Raw genomic sequence first — 14,903 nt, 5'->3', positions numbered from 1 at the left:
CTGCTCTTCCACTTGACTGGCGGTAGTGTACCTAATGTGGTGTACCAGGTTTGTTTCCCCGCTCCTCCACATGAAGCCTGCTGGGTGACCTTGGGCCAGTCCCAGTTCTCTCTGTACTCTCTCAGCCCAACCTACCTCACCAGGTGTCTGTTGTGGGGAGAGGAAGGGAAGGAGTTGTCAGCCACCTTGAGTCTCCTTACAGGAGAGAAAATTGCAATATAAATCTAAACTACTCCTCTTCCTTCTTTTGGAATTCAGGAAATGGTTTGGTGGGCACCACCACAAAACGGCCGTCACGCAATGGCTGCCCCCGAAGGTGGAGCCAGCCACCCAATGGCTGCCGCAGGAGGTGAAGCGAGCCGCCCTGTTGCTACTGCAACTCCCCTTCCTGTGCTAGGAGTTGGTGTCTAAGCGGTGTTTTCTAAAATCTACGCAGCCAATTGGAAGCCACTTAGCCACTCCCACTTTCCTCACAAAATGAAACCCCTAAAGAAGAAAAAATCTCAAAGAAATATAGTAATATAAATGGGCACACAATTAGGATCTCTGCTTTGTATCACCATCAAAGTACACGCGAGAGTAGATTTGGGAGGGTTTTAGCCTTATTCTCCTGTCTTGTTACCTTGTTAAGGGCGGTTGTCCAAACCTAACGGGCCCCTCTAGGAAGTGGAAGAGGCTGTTCTGGGAAGGGGAAACGCGGGGAAATGCTGGGGTGCAGCCTAATTCTGAGAAAGGGTTAAGACCATTTCAGAACCTTTAAATCAGTGGTTCTCAACCTGGGGGTCGGGACCCCTTGGGGGAGGGGGTCGAACGACCCTTTCACAGGGGTCGCCTAAGACTCTCTGCATCAGTGTTCTCCATCTGTGAAATGGATACATGTTAGGGCTGGGGGTCACCACAACACAAGGAACTGTATTAAAGGGTCGCGGCATTAGGAAGGTTGAGAACCACTGCTTTAAATGAAGACGAGGAAGAAGAGGAGTTTGATTTTCCCCACCTTTCTCTCCTGTAAGGAGACCCTCGCAGCTTACAGACTTGTTTTTCCTTCCTCTCCCCACAACGGACACCTGGTGAGGTAGGTGGGGCTGAGAGTGTTCTGAGAGAACTGTGACTGGCCCAAGGTCACCCAGCCAGCTTCATGTGCAGGAGCAAGAAATCCATTTCTCCAGATTAGAGTCCACTGCTCGTGTGTAGGGAATCGAACCCGGTTCCCCCGATTAGAGTGCCCCTCCTCTTAGCTACCGCACCACGCTGGCTCTCTAATGCTGTGTTTTGTTCTCCCCCAGATGTCCTCGGCGCACTCACAGTTTTATTAAACAGTTTGCGGTGCAGTTGTGTGTGTATATGTGTGTGCATTTGAATTACCTGATCTTGATTTCCTATTGCACACCCATTTCCTCCGAACGTGACAATGAAAAAAGGAAACTAGTCTTACTGTCCTTAAGAACATTTAAATTGAATAAACTCTGTGCAGCTCTTGCAGACTGGCTTGCGTTGTTGGAGAAGGGATTTTTCTCACCAGACTGGGCTGGCCGACGGTGCCGTGTGCATTCTTTTGTTCCTCCGAGGGCTTTTCCAAGGGTGGGATACGGCTCCAGTGACTTCTCGGATTCTTGTCAGTGCGAGTTTGGGAGGGTCTGTTTTTGGTAGCGGCGATAAAACAGCAATAACCCCAGATAGAAATTAGTCAGTGACCGTGGAGCACAGCTAGGCACAGGGCCAGGGTGATTTGGAATGGGGCGGGAGGGGCTCTCTGCCATATCCTTGGAGAAGAAAAGTTGGAAAGTACTGTCTTAAATTCTCTTAAAATATGGGCTGGCCCCATCTGGCCTTGGTAGCTAAGCTGGGTTGTGTAGAATGTCCATGTAGCTGTCAGGCCGCACCTGTAGGGCTTTCGAGGCAAGAGATATTTGGAGGCGGGTTCTAATGTGGAGAACCGGGTTTGATTCCTCACTCCGCCACCTGAGTGGCAGAAGCTTCTCTGGTGAACCGGATGTGTTTCCGCACTCCAACACATGCCAGCTGGGCGACCTTGGGCTAGTCACAGTTCTCTCCGAACTCTGTCAGCCCCACCTACCTCACAAGGTGTCTGTTGTGGAGAGAGGAAGGGAAAGGAGCTTGTCAGCCACCTTGAGTCTCCTTACAGGAGAGGAAAGGTGGTATAAATCCACCCCCCTCCTCCTCCTCCTCCGTGGGCTAAGAGAGTTCAGAGAACTGTGACTGGCCCATGGTCACCCAGGAGGCTTCATGCAGAAGAGTGGGAATCAAACCAGGTCAGAGTCTGCCACTGTTAATTACTACATCAACAGTGTTGGCTCTGGTTAATATGGAAGCTCAAGGTTGCTAAGTGGGAGGCAGGCAATGGCAAACCACCTTTGGTTGCATCTTGCCATGAAACCCCTGTGGGCTTAAGTAGGCTGTGATTGTCTGCATGTCTATTCTTGCCCTGATCTGTTCTGTTCAAATCTTGAAAGCTACTTGAATGGGAGACTACCCAGGAAGTTCTGGGCAGGGGCGTACCGCCCACGGGGACATGGGGTGTCACATGTCCCCGGGTGCACGCCCTCTAATCACATGGGGGGGGTGCCGGGCCTAGGTCGCGCTCACCAGCTTTGGGCGATAGTCCTGGGCGCCATCACTGGCTTCGGGCAGTAGACCTGGGCGCCATCACTGGCTTTGGGCGGTAGACCTGGGTGCCGTCGTTGGCTCTGGCAGTAGACCTGGGCGCAATAACCAATCTGGCGTTCCTTCATGAGATTGGCAGACGGCCCAATCTCTCTCCCCCTTGCCTGTTATCCGGGGAAAATGGAGCCGGGGGTGGGGACAGGAAAACTCACATTTTGATAGGCGTCCCTACAGGGGTGCTTCTCCTGCATGGGCAGGGGAAGGGGTGTCAGAGCAGAAAAGCCGAGCAGCGCACAGCACACGCTGGGGTGCTCCGCTTTCCCTCTGCAGGCAAGGAAGGTATATTTTCCCCGCTCCTGGAACCTGCGGGGCTTCTCTGATCTACAGCGCGGTGAGATCTGAAGGGGGAAGGGGAGGAACTGAGCCATTGAGAATCTGACCGGAAGGTACTGTCCGCTTGGTCGGAAGAGAACAAAATGTGCCCAAACACTCTAGGTATCCTTCTACTATTGTTTTGTTTGTTGGCCAGTATATAAAATAAAATTCAGAAGGTACACTGACTGCGCGGGGCTCTCCGTTTGCACACTCGTTCCTTCACAGTTTTATGCAGAAAAAGCATTTAGCCGATGAATGAGTTGGCGTCAACGTTCAGCAAAGTCCAGGGGCCTGCGGTTAATATTGCAAGGTAGCAGCAGGTTTTTCCGAGCCTCTGTTTCCTCCAAAACGGTTTCTTTAATTAGTTTTTGCTGGCATCACGTCCATGTCCGGAAGAGAATTAAACATTGTGCCAGTAAAGGGTGAAACAAAGCAACCGGCAAGCAAATAAACAGCAGTTTGTGCTGGCTGTGCGCGCGTTCAACATCTCTAATTGCAATATGTTGACTCTCGCGCTCTTCCTAATTGTTCTGGTGATAAAGCGGAGGAAATGACAACCGCGGATCTTGCCTCGAGCATCTGGGGGGAGGGGCACACTAAAGTGCGATAGAGCAATAAAAGCCAAACCCGCTCTTTCTTTCTCATACCTCCCACCCCCCCCCTTTTAAAAATCAAGGGCAAGGATGCCTTTGGAATAAGTACCCAGGATGTAGGCCCATTCACTGGTACCTCCTGAACAGATCCATGGGAGATTCAAGTGTTCTGGGGGAATGGTCCAAAGTGTTGTCCTCCTTTGAGAGCCAGCGTGGTGTAGTGGTGAAGAGCAGGTGCACTCTAATCTGGGGAACTGGGTTTGATTCCCCGCTCTGCCACTTGAGCTGTGGAGGCTTATCTGGTGAACCAGATTAGCTTGTGCACCCCAACACACGTCAGCTGGGTGACCTTGGGCTAGTCACAGCTCTTCGGAGCTCTCTCAGCCCCACCCACCTCACAGGGTGTTTGTTGTGAGTGGGGAAGAGAAAGGAGATGGTCAGCCCATTTGAGTCTCCTTACAGGAGAGAAAGGGGGGGTATACATCCAAACTCTCTTCTTCCTGGGTGGACTTCCTGGGCCGGCCCCACTAAGCTTCTGAGATCTGATGATCCAGTTCACCAGATAAGCCTCTGCCCCTCAGGTGGAGGAGTGTAGACTCAAACCCGGTTCTCCAGATTAGAATCCACCTGCTCTTAACCACTACACAGCGCTGGAGCCAATGCAGCTGGAGGTCTTCTGTATCTTTCCGGAAGGAGCCACCTTTTTTCCACGCGTTCCAAGGCCATGCCTTATAATTCGGTCGTAAATTCCTCAACAGGAGACATACCCAACATCACAGGGAGAGTGAAGCCACGCCGTGACTCACGCCTCTTCTCTCTGTTCTTTCCCCAACCCCGTGATAATTCTTGGCAGTGGCGATCAGGGTTTGCTTTCATTTCCTCCTGTGCTCATGGCACAGCTAGTTCGGCGAGCCAGTTCCTTTGCCTTTAGGAGGAGAACCAGGCAATCTTTTCCATTTTGGGTGAGAGGGACAGGAGTCAGGGGAAAGTGAACGCCCAGAATCAGACGGCGACAGAAGCCAGAACTCTGGCATTAAGAGTGAAAGAGTCTATAGCGGCAATTTTGATTAGCCAACCACAACTGAGAAGGGGCATGAGGCCACACCTCTGTGTCAGCACGATCCCGATGAAACCGAGTGGCGGTAAGCTCTGGCTGGGCATAAGAAGAGGAGGAGTTTGGATTTATATCCTACCTTTCTCTCCTGTAAGGAAACTCAAGGTGGCTGACAAGCTGCTTTCCCTTCCTTTCCCCACAACAGACACCTTCTGAGGTCTTTGGGGCTGAGAGAGTTCCAAAGAACTGTGTCTAGCCTGAGGTCACCCAGTAGGAATGCAGGAGTGCAGAAATACACCTGGTTCCCAGACAATCAAACCCCGTTCTCCAGATTAGAATCCACCTGATCTTAATCACGACACCAAAAAGCAAGATAGGGGGTATCGGAAAGAAGATGACTGTCGAAGGTTCCTAGGAGCCACAGTTGCATGTGTAGCATAGGAGGAAGGATTCGGGGGAAGGGGTCTGGACATCGAGCAGCCACGACAAAAAAGCGGAGAAAAGTGGTGGTAGGTGGGGCCTTTGGGAAAGGGAGGAGGCACAACCGGCTTGACCACATGGACTCTGGAAAGCCTCAATGCAGAGACTACCAGGCATAATGAAAGCGGAAGGGGTAAGACAGGGGTCTGCAACCTGCGGCTCTCCAGATGTTCATGGACTACAATTCCCATCATCCCCTGCCGCCATGGACTACAATTCCCATCAGCCCCTGCCGACACGGACTACAATTCCCATCAGCCCCTGCCAACATGGCCAAGTGGCCATGGTGGCAGGGGCTGATGGGAATTGTAGTCTGTGAACATCTGGAGAGACGTAGGTTGCAGACCCCTGGGCTAAGAGAACATCAGCAGTCCCGGGTTGCAATCCTGACTCTGCATGAACTCAGTACAAACTCAGACAGTCAGCAGCTCCCAGGGTCCCAAGCCGTCCACTGGAGATGCCGGGGATTGAACCGGAGACCTTCTGCACGTCAAGCAGATGTTTTACCACTCAACCAGGCCCCCTCCCTTAACGAACCTGCCTCTTCCTTTCAGCGGGAGAAGCCAGAGGTTGAGCCTGGGACCTTCTCTCTCCAAGCAAATGCTCTACCGTTGAGTCACGGGTCCTCTCCAAGGCCAGCGTGGTGTAGTGGTTAAGAGCACGTGGACTCTAATCTGGAGAACTGGGTTTGATTCCCCACTCCTCCCCACGAGCAGCAGACTCTTATCTGGCAGAGGCTCCACCACTGAGCCGTGACCCCCTCTGAGTCATGTCACCGAGTTAGAACAAGGTGCTTTTAACTGGAGGTGACGAGGATCGAACCTAGAACCTTTTTCCTGCAAAGCTTTTCCGCTGCCTCTCTCCTCCCAAGGTAATATTCATCAAGTACACAAAGCTGCATTATGTTGGATCGGATCCTAGATCAGTCTTGTCTGCTCAGACCGGCAGCCGCTCTGCGAAGTCTCGGTCCGAGGTCTTTAAACAAGTGGCCATTTTAACTCGTGGCATTTTAGTGGTCGTATTTCCGTGACTTGGGAAATTTGGGCTGGTTGCTGGTCTAATGAGATTTTTAAAAAAATAGTCATCCCTTCTCGCTGACACTCAAGGTAGATTACACAGCATAATTCAATGCAGTAAATAGGATGAAGCCCCTAATAAGTAATATAATAGGATTAGGATTACAAGCATCTGACATGAAGCATACATATTAGACATGTTTAATGATGTGTAAGTAGAAGTCAATGCACTGTAGGATGATACATATAACCAATGAATAATTTGCAACTAGGCTTGGCGATTTAGGATAAAATTGCCCCCCCCCCCCGAACCACACTTCACCAAACTTGGGTGGTATCATCAGGAGAGTATCCTGAAGATACCCTGCAATTTTGGTGCCACTAGCCTAAAAATGCTCCCCCTACAGGCCAAAAATCTAAAAACATACCTAAAAATACAAAAAAAAATAGGACGGATGTCCGAATATATTCAGGCATACTGAATATTCGGGTTGCCCTTATACCTGAGTATTCGGGTATATAGATAACTTTAGACCCAAATAAAGCCGAATCTGAATTTTACCGAATATTTTCGGTATTGCTCAACCCTATTCGCAGCTATACACGTTAGTCCTGTCCAGTCTTGTTGCCTTTATCAAAGAGCCTTCCTGAACCGCTTTATTACAATAGCCGAATTAACATTCTAGAAATGTCCTCCTGAACAGTTCTGTTGGAGATGGTTTTCTGGATGACACAGATAGGGGAGCCTTCCTGACCTCCTCGGTCCATTCCGCAAGGCAGGGGCAAGTTGAAATTGTGTATGGATTTTATTTTCAAGTGAGTCGTAACCTTTACCTTCAGGGTGCTTTTATGAATGGGAAGGTGGTCTATACATCATTCAAATTAATAAATAGGGCCATTCCCAACGGGCCTCATAATAACGTTTGCAGATTACCGACAGCACTGTGGTTTCTATTATTTGTGAGTTGCGCCCTGCCCACTAAGAGAAACATGTCTCTGTTAGTGGAGTAGAGCAGGAGGATAAAACCCAACAACCGTATCGGTGGAAAATACTTGTACATTGGAGGGAAACAGATAAGCCGCGGATTTGTACGCGTTATCTTTGCGGAGCAGATGGGAGACCGTGTGCAGTTTCTCGGAGCGGAAACACACACCTATGGTTTGAATTTGAATTTTTATAAAACAGCCCCGTCTTGTCGCCTGCGCTCCTCCCTTATCAGCCGTTTTCTTCCCCTAGAGATAAATACTTTGAAGCCAAAAGCAGCACATGTGCTCCATCCTTTCTACACCCTTACTAACGGGTGGGAGCCAACAGTACACGGGGGGAAGGAGGTGGGTCTGGCTGTTTCGCAGAAGGTCATGGAGAGGGGTCAGGGATCGCAGTGAATTGGGAGGAGGGTTGGGAGATAGGTTGTTTGGAGGAGATTGTATAAAGGAAAAAACATGCCATTTACAGAGAAAATGGGGCCATTTATTAAGCTCGGTTTTCAGTGGTTTTGCTTGAAGTATCGTTTAATGAACATGTACATTTCTGATGCTAGCCACCCTGAACCCGACCCTAGTTGGAAAAAGTCCAGGTTAAAAATGGAAGAAAAGGAAAAGTGCGAGCAGGTGAATCAGTGTATTTCTGTGTCAGGAAAAGAGTCGTTCGTCTTCCCCGCATCGCTCCTTGGCATGAGAACGTGGCTGCTGCGCCTTTTTCTACCGGGAAAGTCACCTTTTATTAGCCTTCCCCGTCAGCGACAAATTGTGTCGTGGCTAGCAAAATATTGACTAGCTTTCGGCCGAGTTGAGTTTTATGAATACTGGCACGGCATCACCCATTTCTGGTGATGCATTCAAAAGAGGCAAGGAATTTTCCTGCTGGGCAGGTGGCGTTTATGTCCGTCGTTTACACAGGAAACTGGACTAACACTCCTGGTTTCACCAGGCTCTGCTGTTGCCGGGAAACGGGCCCGGTCAAAGAAGGAACGCAGTCATAGGTAACGTCCCATTCCAGTTTTCACACATCTATACTGACTCTTAATTGGCTTGGCCCATGCAGTAGGAAATTTCAACGGGTGTCATCAGGACAGAAACAGCTGTGTCTAACTGAGATACCATCCAAGTGCTCGACGACAGGGTTATTTCAACTGTACAGTAAGGATTCGCTCAGGGAAGCTGCCCACTGTTGACTATGCTACATCTTGACGATTACCTGCAATTCTGGTGTTCGGTCTGTTTTGTTTCCGGAAAAGCCTTGAGAATCTTGCCTTCGTGGTGTAGTGGTTAACAGCAGGTGCACTCTAATCTGGAGAACTGGGTTTGAGTCCCCGCTCGGCCAGTTGAGCGGTGGAGGCTTATCGGGTGAACCAAATTGGCTTGTGCACTCCAACACATTCCTGCTGGGTGACCTTGGACTAGTCACAATTCTTTGGAGCTCTCTCAGCTCTACCCACCTCACAGGGTGTTTGTTGTGGGGTGGCAGGGGGAGAAGGGAAAGGAGATTGTAAGTCCCTTTGAGTCTCCTTACAGGAGAGAAAGGTAAGAACATAAGAACAAGCCAGCTGGATCAGACCAGAGTCCATCTAGTCCAGCTCTCTGCTACTCGCAGTGGCCCACCAGGTGCCTTTGGGAGCTCACGTGCAGGATGTGAAAGCAATGGCCTTCTGCGGCTGTTGCTCCCAAGCACCTGGTCTGTTAAGGCATTTGCAATCTCAGATCAAAGAGGATCAAGATTGGTAGCCATAAATCGACTTCTCCATAAATCTGTCCAAGCCCCTTTTAAAGCTATCCAGGTTAGTGGCCATCACCACCTCCTGTGGCAGCATATTCCAAACACCAATCACACGTTGCCTGAAGAAGTGTTTCCTGTTATTAGTCCTACTTCTCCCCCCCTGCATTTTCAATGCATGCCCCCTGGTTCTAGTATTGTGAGAAAGAGAGAAAAATTTCTCTCTGTCAACATTTTCTATCCCATGCATAATTTTATAGACTTCAATCATATCCCCCCTCAGACGTCTCCTCTCCAAACTAAAGAGTCCCAAACGCTGCAGCCTCTCCTCATAAGGAAGGTGCTCCAGTCCCTCAATCACCCTCGTTGCCCTTCTCTGCACTTTTTCTATCTCTTCGATATCCTTTTTGAGATGCGGCGACCAGAACTGGACACGGTACTCTAAGTGCGGTCGCACCACTGCTTTATATAAGGGCATGACAATAAATACAAACTATTCTTCTTCTACATGCTGTGTGGCCACAGGTAATACAACATGCGTTCTGCCCTGATTGGGCCTAACTAATCACATCACTTTTTTTGTCTTCCCCTCCCCACAGCGGTTTTTAGGTGCCAAAGACACAGTCGGACGCTGCAGGGGGCGAGGCGAGCTGAGGCGGGGTCCTGTTCTGCAGGCGGAGATGGATTGGCTGTGACGGGGCCACCTGCCGCACCTGGAGGGGCGAGGGGCCGAATGATGATGAAGAGTTCCTGCAGAGCTGGCCTCCACAGGGAACTGCTGAATTCCACGTCCTCCACATTCCAACAGGTCAAACGGTACGTGAGATGCCCAGTGGCGGCGCTGTGCATCAAGGCGGCCTGCGGGGGCTCTGTGTGTGCCTCAGTTCTCCAGCCGCTGCTGAAGATCTAGTGTGGTGTAGTGGTAAACAGCAGTAGACTGTAATCCGGATAACTGGGTTTGATTTCCTGCTTCTCCACATGAGCGGTGGGCTCTTTTCCAGGTAACTGGATTTCCTTCCCTGTTCCTACACATGAAGCCTGCTGGTGACCTTGGGCCAGCCACAGTTCTCTCTGATCTAGTGTGGTGTAGTGGTAAACAGCAGTGGACTCTAACCTGGACAACTGGGTTTGATTTCCTGCTTCTCCACATGAGCGGCGGGCTCTTTTCCAGGTAACTGGATTTCTTTCCCTGTTCCTACACATGAAGCCTGCTGGTGACCTTGGGCCAGCCACAGCTCTCTGAACTCTCAGCCGCAGCTACCTCACAAGGTGTCTGTTGTGGGGAGAGGAGGGAAAGGAGCTTGAGTCTCCTTACAGGCTTCATGTAGAGGAGTGGGGAATTCAGCCCAGTTCTCCAGATCAGAGTCCACCCTTTCTTAGTCGCTACATCATGCTGGCTCTAAATGAGAGCCAGCGTGGTGTAGTGGTTAAGGGCAGGTGGATTCTAATCTGGTGAACCAGGTTTGATTCCCTACTCCTCCACCTGAGTGGCAGAAGCTTATCTGGTGAACCAGATGTGTTTCCGCACTCCTACATTCCTGCTGGGTGACCTTGGGCTAGTCACAGTTCTTCAGAACTCTCTCGGCCCCACCTACCTCACAAGGTATCTGTTGCGGGGAGAGGAAGGGAAAGGAGCTTGTAAGCCACTTTGAGTCTCTTTACAGAAGAGAAAGGTGGAGTATAAATCCAAACTTCTTCTTCTTCGCCTCCAGGTCTTGAGCAGTATCACACCAGGTACAATAATAATAAGAATATAAGTAGATAATTTAAGGAGCCAACCACCATTGAACTTGATTGCGTGAGGGAAAAATTCAGCTACAGGCAATGTAACTCCTAAATCCGTGCCTGCCCAGAGTTTCTTAACCTTATCTGGTGTCACAATACTAGAACCAGGGGGCATACATTGAAAATGCTGGAGGGAAGAATTAGGACTAATCAAAGGAAACACTTCTTCACGCAACGTGTGATTGGTGTTTGGAATATGCTGCCACAGGAGGTGGTGATGGCCACTCACCTGGGTAGCTTGAAAAGGGGCTTGGACAGATTTATGGAGGAGAAGTCGATTTATGGCTACCAATCTTGATCCTCTTTGATCTGAGATTGCAAATGCCTTAGCAGACCAATAGGAAAACAGGAGTTAGCAGCAGCAGCAGCAGTAGCGCCACATTGCTTTTTCACCTCCTGCCTCAGGAATTCCCAAAGGCACCTGGTGGGCCACTGTGAGTGGCAGAGAGCTGGACTAGATGGACTCTGGTCTGATCCAGCAGGCTCTTTCTGATGTCCTTAAGGCCATTGCTTTCACATCCTGCCTGTGAGCTCCCAAAGGCACCTGGTGGGCCACTGCGAGTAGCAGAGTGCTAGACTAGATGGACTCTGGTCTGATCCAGCTGGCTTGTTCTTATGACAGCTCCCCGTTATCGCACAAAAGGGCTGTCGTCCACACATTCCTAATGCTGGAGAAGATCCCGCATTCGAGTAAGCAGCGCTCCAAAGTTTTGATTTGTCCAGAAGCCCGATCACAAAGTTTACTCGACTGTGCAGGCTTTTGAATTCGACCTCGCGTGTTCTGTGAGTTAACATCTCTGCCTCTCCTTCCCTTTCCCAGAATATCTGGCATGCACTTAAAGCCATATCTCAAGCTGCAGAAGAAAGAGCGGCCTCCCGAAATCAGCCCCGGCCCCCCGCGAAGCCCACCCATGAGCCAACAGAGGCTGGAAAACGAGAAAAACTGCTGCGGCCCCATGCTCAAGTTTCATTAGTCATACACCTCCCAAAGCTGCTGGGGAACTTTTCCGAAAACTTCTCTCTGGCGGCGTGAGCGCACCCGAGCTCATGCCGAAGGGCTGAGCGGGAAGGAGAAGAGGAGCGTCTTGCCGGCCACCATCCACCAAGGGGAGGATGGAGAGGCGTTGCTGGACATTTGGGCGGTCGTGAAACCGGGGAACACCAAGGAGAAGATCGCCTTCTTTGCCGCCCAGCAGTGCAGCGACAGCCGGATATCCTCCATGAAAAACAAGAGCACCTGGGACATTGACGGGAGGGCAACCAAGCGCCGGAAAAAATCCCTGGACCTCAGGAAGGCCAAGACCCACCTGGAAAGGCCGCGAGACGTCAACGGGAGGTGCTACCAGTCTGAGCCATTCGCCTGCGGCATCGAACACTGCTCGGTCCACAATGTGAACGACGGCGGGGAGGGGGGCTTCCCGGGGAGGCCCCTCTCCGTCATCGAAATGGTCGCTTTCCTCGAGCAACGAGCCAGCATTTTGCTAGCCGACTGCGCCAAAAACTGCCCCAGCGCCCCGGCCATGACCAGATTTCCCGGGCAGGCCAAAGTCACACTCGCCAGCTCCGGCTCCTTTTCCAACTTAGAGGGCTTGGAGGTTTACACCGAGAAAACAACCGGCGGGGGTGGCGGCGAAGCGGAGCAGCAGGCCGAGCCCGTGCGCGTGCTGGACATGGTGGCAAAGCTCGAGTCGGAGTGTCTCAGGCGGCAGAGTGAACGGGAGGCGGGAAGCCTCTCAAGAAACAACAGCTTCCGGCGGAACGTTGGGCGGGTGCTACTGGTGAGCGGAACGCCGGCCGAGAACGAGACCAGTAGGGAGCTTTCTGGAGTTGTAGATCGGGAAGAACGGGGCAGGGATGGTGATGGGTGGCGATCGAAGCAGGGCTCGCCGGTGGGAGATGGTTTCTGGGAAGTTCCGCCAGCCGGCCGGTTGTCATCGTTTGTGGAGAACTCCATTTCCGAACCCGATTTGGGAGCTTCGGCATCATCCAGGAACCTGCCGCCACTCCCCTCGGCATATCCAGAACCTGCTCGGGCACATCCACATTCTTTACCTGGAGAAAACACAGCCGTCGGTAGTGCCCCGAAAGAGTCAGGCGCTGCTCCTAATCCAAATTCAAGCACAAGGACAAAAGAGTCCTTAACTATAAGCATCTCAGTCACGAAGACGCATAAAGCATGTAGAAAAGCGCACCTTTCCGACTCCAGCTTCGGGGAAGATTCTCTTCCGGGGAGACTATTCCTACTGTTGTCTGAACGCGAAACCCACCGCAAGCACCTCCGGGCGGAGGACGTTCCCGCCGAAGAGTATCAAGCCGACGATCGTGGGAAAGAGGACTCTCCCGTTACGAGCATCTCCGGGGATCCCCCACGCTCCCCCCTGGAAGGCACCCCGCAGGCGCCGGACTCTTGCCACTTAAAAAGGCAGCGGTCTCATGACTTTTTGGAGACCCGGTTCAAAATACAGCAGCTGCTGGAGCCCCAGCAGTACCTGGTCTTCCTGCCTCACCACGTCCTCGTCAAGATCTTCGGCCTGCTGCCCACCCGGAGCCTGGTGGCCCTCAAATGCACTTGCGGGTATTTCAAGTTCGTCATCGAGTACTACAACATCTGGCCGGCGGACTCCCGCTGGGTGCGCGACCCCCGCTACCGGGAGGACCCGTGCAAGCAATGCAAGAAGAAGTACGTGAAGGGGGACGTCTCGCTCTGCCGGTGGCACCCGAAGCCCTATTGCCAAGCTTTGCCGTACGGGCCCGGGTACTGGATGTGCTGCCACCGTGCCCAGAAAAACGTCCCCGGGTGCAAACTGGGCCTCCACGACAATCACTGGGTCCCCGCGTGCCACAGCTTTAACCGCGCGATTCAAAAGAAGCCCCGGGAAACGGAAGAGGAGTGTTAGCCTCGTCCGGGAGTCTCCGCTTCTATCACGGGAGGAGGATTCTCACGCCTTGTGCTGTTTACATTGTACATAGTTTGTGGGTGGTTTCCCCCCCCTCCCTTCTGTCTGCCTTCCACTGGGCTTTGAAACTGCACATACTTTTAAATCACAAGAGCCTTTTAGAGGAAAGATAGCCCCCCCCCCCCGCCCACCTGTGTAAATAATGCTCCCAAATCCCTTTTGTCTGTGCAAGTGTCTTCTCCGCAGCTGGTTAACCGACCCGAAATTTGCTACAACGCAGCGGCTCCAGAGCGTTGCAGCTCCAGTCCCCACCTTTTAAAACGGTCTCGTTCTCGGAAATCTGTATATCCTGTATAATATATACATATTATATATAAAATATATATATATATATATTAAAATGTTTCTGAAGAGAAACTCTAAATAGGTAAAGGTGAATCTTACAAAGAGATGGTTTAAACTGGACAGCCTTAAAACTAGACTAGGACAAATATTTGCTGTATCTTCGGGGGGGCGTCGGAGGAAAGACGAATGTGATCGTTTAGAAAGGATATCGGGGAAAGTTCTAGTCGATCGCCCACTTTATCTGGTTTTCCTCTTTTTTTTTTACTTAAATAAATTGTGCATTCTAAAACGGACTTTCGTTACTCTCGGTGTCGTGCCTGTCCCCAGTTTCAGCGAAGTAGAATTTTGGGTTGCGGAAATATAGGTCGATTCCGCACTTGCGTTATCGACCTAAGTTCGAGCTGCGTTTGACCTTAGTGCTCCGCACAGCCACTGGGGTCGACGTGGTTTTGTACCAGCTTCGCCCCATGTAACGGTCAAATTTCCGACTCCAGTTGGGAAATACTACTTTTCCAGGGAACCACACTCGAACTCAGCTCGATTCCAGTAAAGTGCGGAAACTCTGGTGCCAGGAGTCCCCCATTCAGCCAATCACAGCTGAGTGTTTCGGGCATGCGTACAGCTGGCCAATCAAAAAACGCCACCTTTGTCCCTCCATTCCTGTGGCAGTTTTTTTTAATAACGTGTGTGGGGATAGACGGAACATGGTCGTAGAACAGTAGCCAATCGGAACGGAGTGGCGAAGAGGCACAGGATGATTCCGCCCTCCGAGCTGGGATCAAGCTGGTTGCAGTGGGGAACAACAATGGCTTCAACCTAGGTTAGTACCCTTCTCAGGGAACTGGGTCGAACCTATTTTACTTGTGTGCAGAATCGTTCCCAACTGGAGTCGGAAATAGTTAGGGTAGCAGTGTTCCAGACTCGAATGCAGAGAACTAGTAGGGTGTTACCGGTGAGATCTGAGAGGTCCGGGTTCAAATGCTCACTCTGCCGTGGAAACTCACTGTGTGACCTCAGGCC

The 14,903-nt window shown here is 51.2% G+C and overlaps 1 protein-coding gene across 1 annotated transcript in view; it reads left to right on the top strand.

Annotated features, from left to right (window-relative positions):
* FBXO34 (F-box protein 34) overlaps nucleotides 1–14,176 on the top strand; it is a 38,154-nt gene extending 23,978 nt beyond the window's left edge. Inside the window, 2 exon segments of the mRNA XM_048486529.1 lie at nucleotides 9,456–9,672; nucleotides 11,462–14,176. Of these exon segments, the coding sequence (XP_048342486.1) occupies nucleotides 9,590–9,672; nucleotides 11,462–13,538 (2,160 nt within the window). The 5' untranslated portion in view covers nucleotides 9,456–9,589 and the 3' untranslated portion in view covers nucleotides 13,539–14,176.
* Nucleotides 14,177–14,903: the final 727 nt, after the last annotated feature.

The sequence above is a fragment of the Sphaerodactylus townsendi genome, linkage group LG02, assembly GCF_021028975.2.
Source record: "Sphaerodactylus townsendi isolate TG3544 linkage group LG02, MPM_Stown_v2.3, whole genome shotgun sequence".
In the NCBI taxonomy this organism is placed as follows: Eukaryota; Metazoa; Chordata; class Lepidosauria; order Squamata; family Sphaerodactylidae; genus Sphaerodactylus; species Sphaerodactylus townsendi.
The sequence above is the reverse complement of the archived record's forward strand: the minus strand, read 5'-3'. Positions and strand labels throughout refer to the sequence as shown.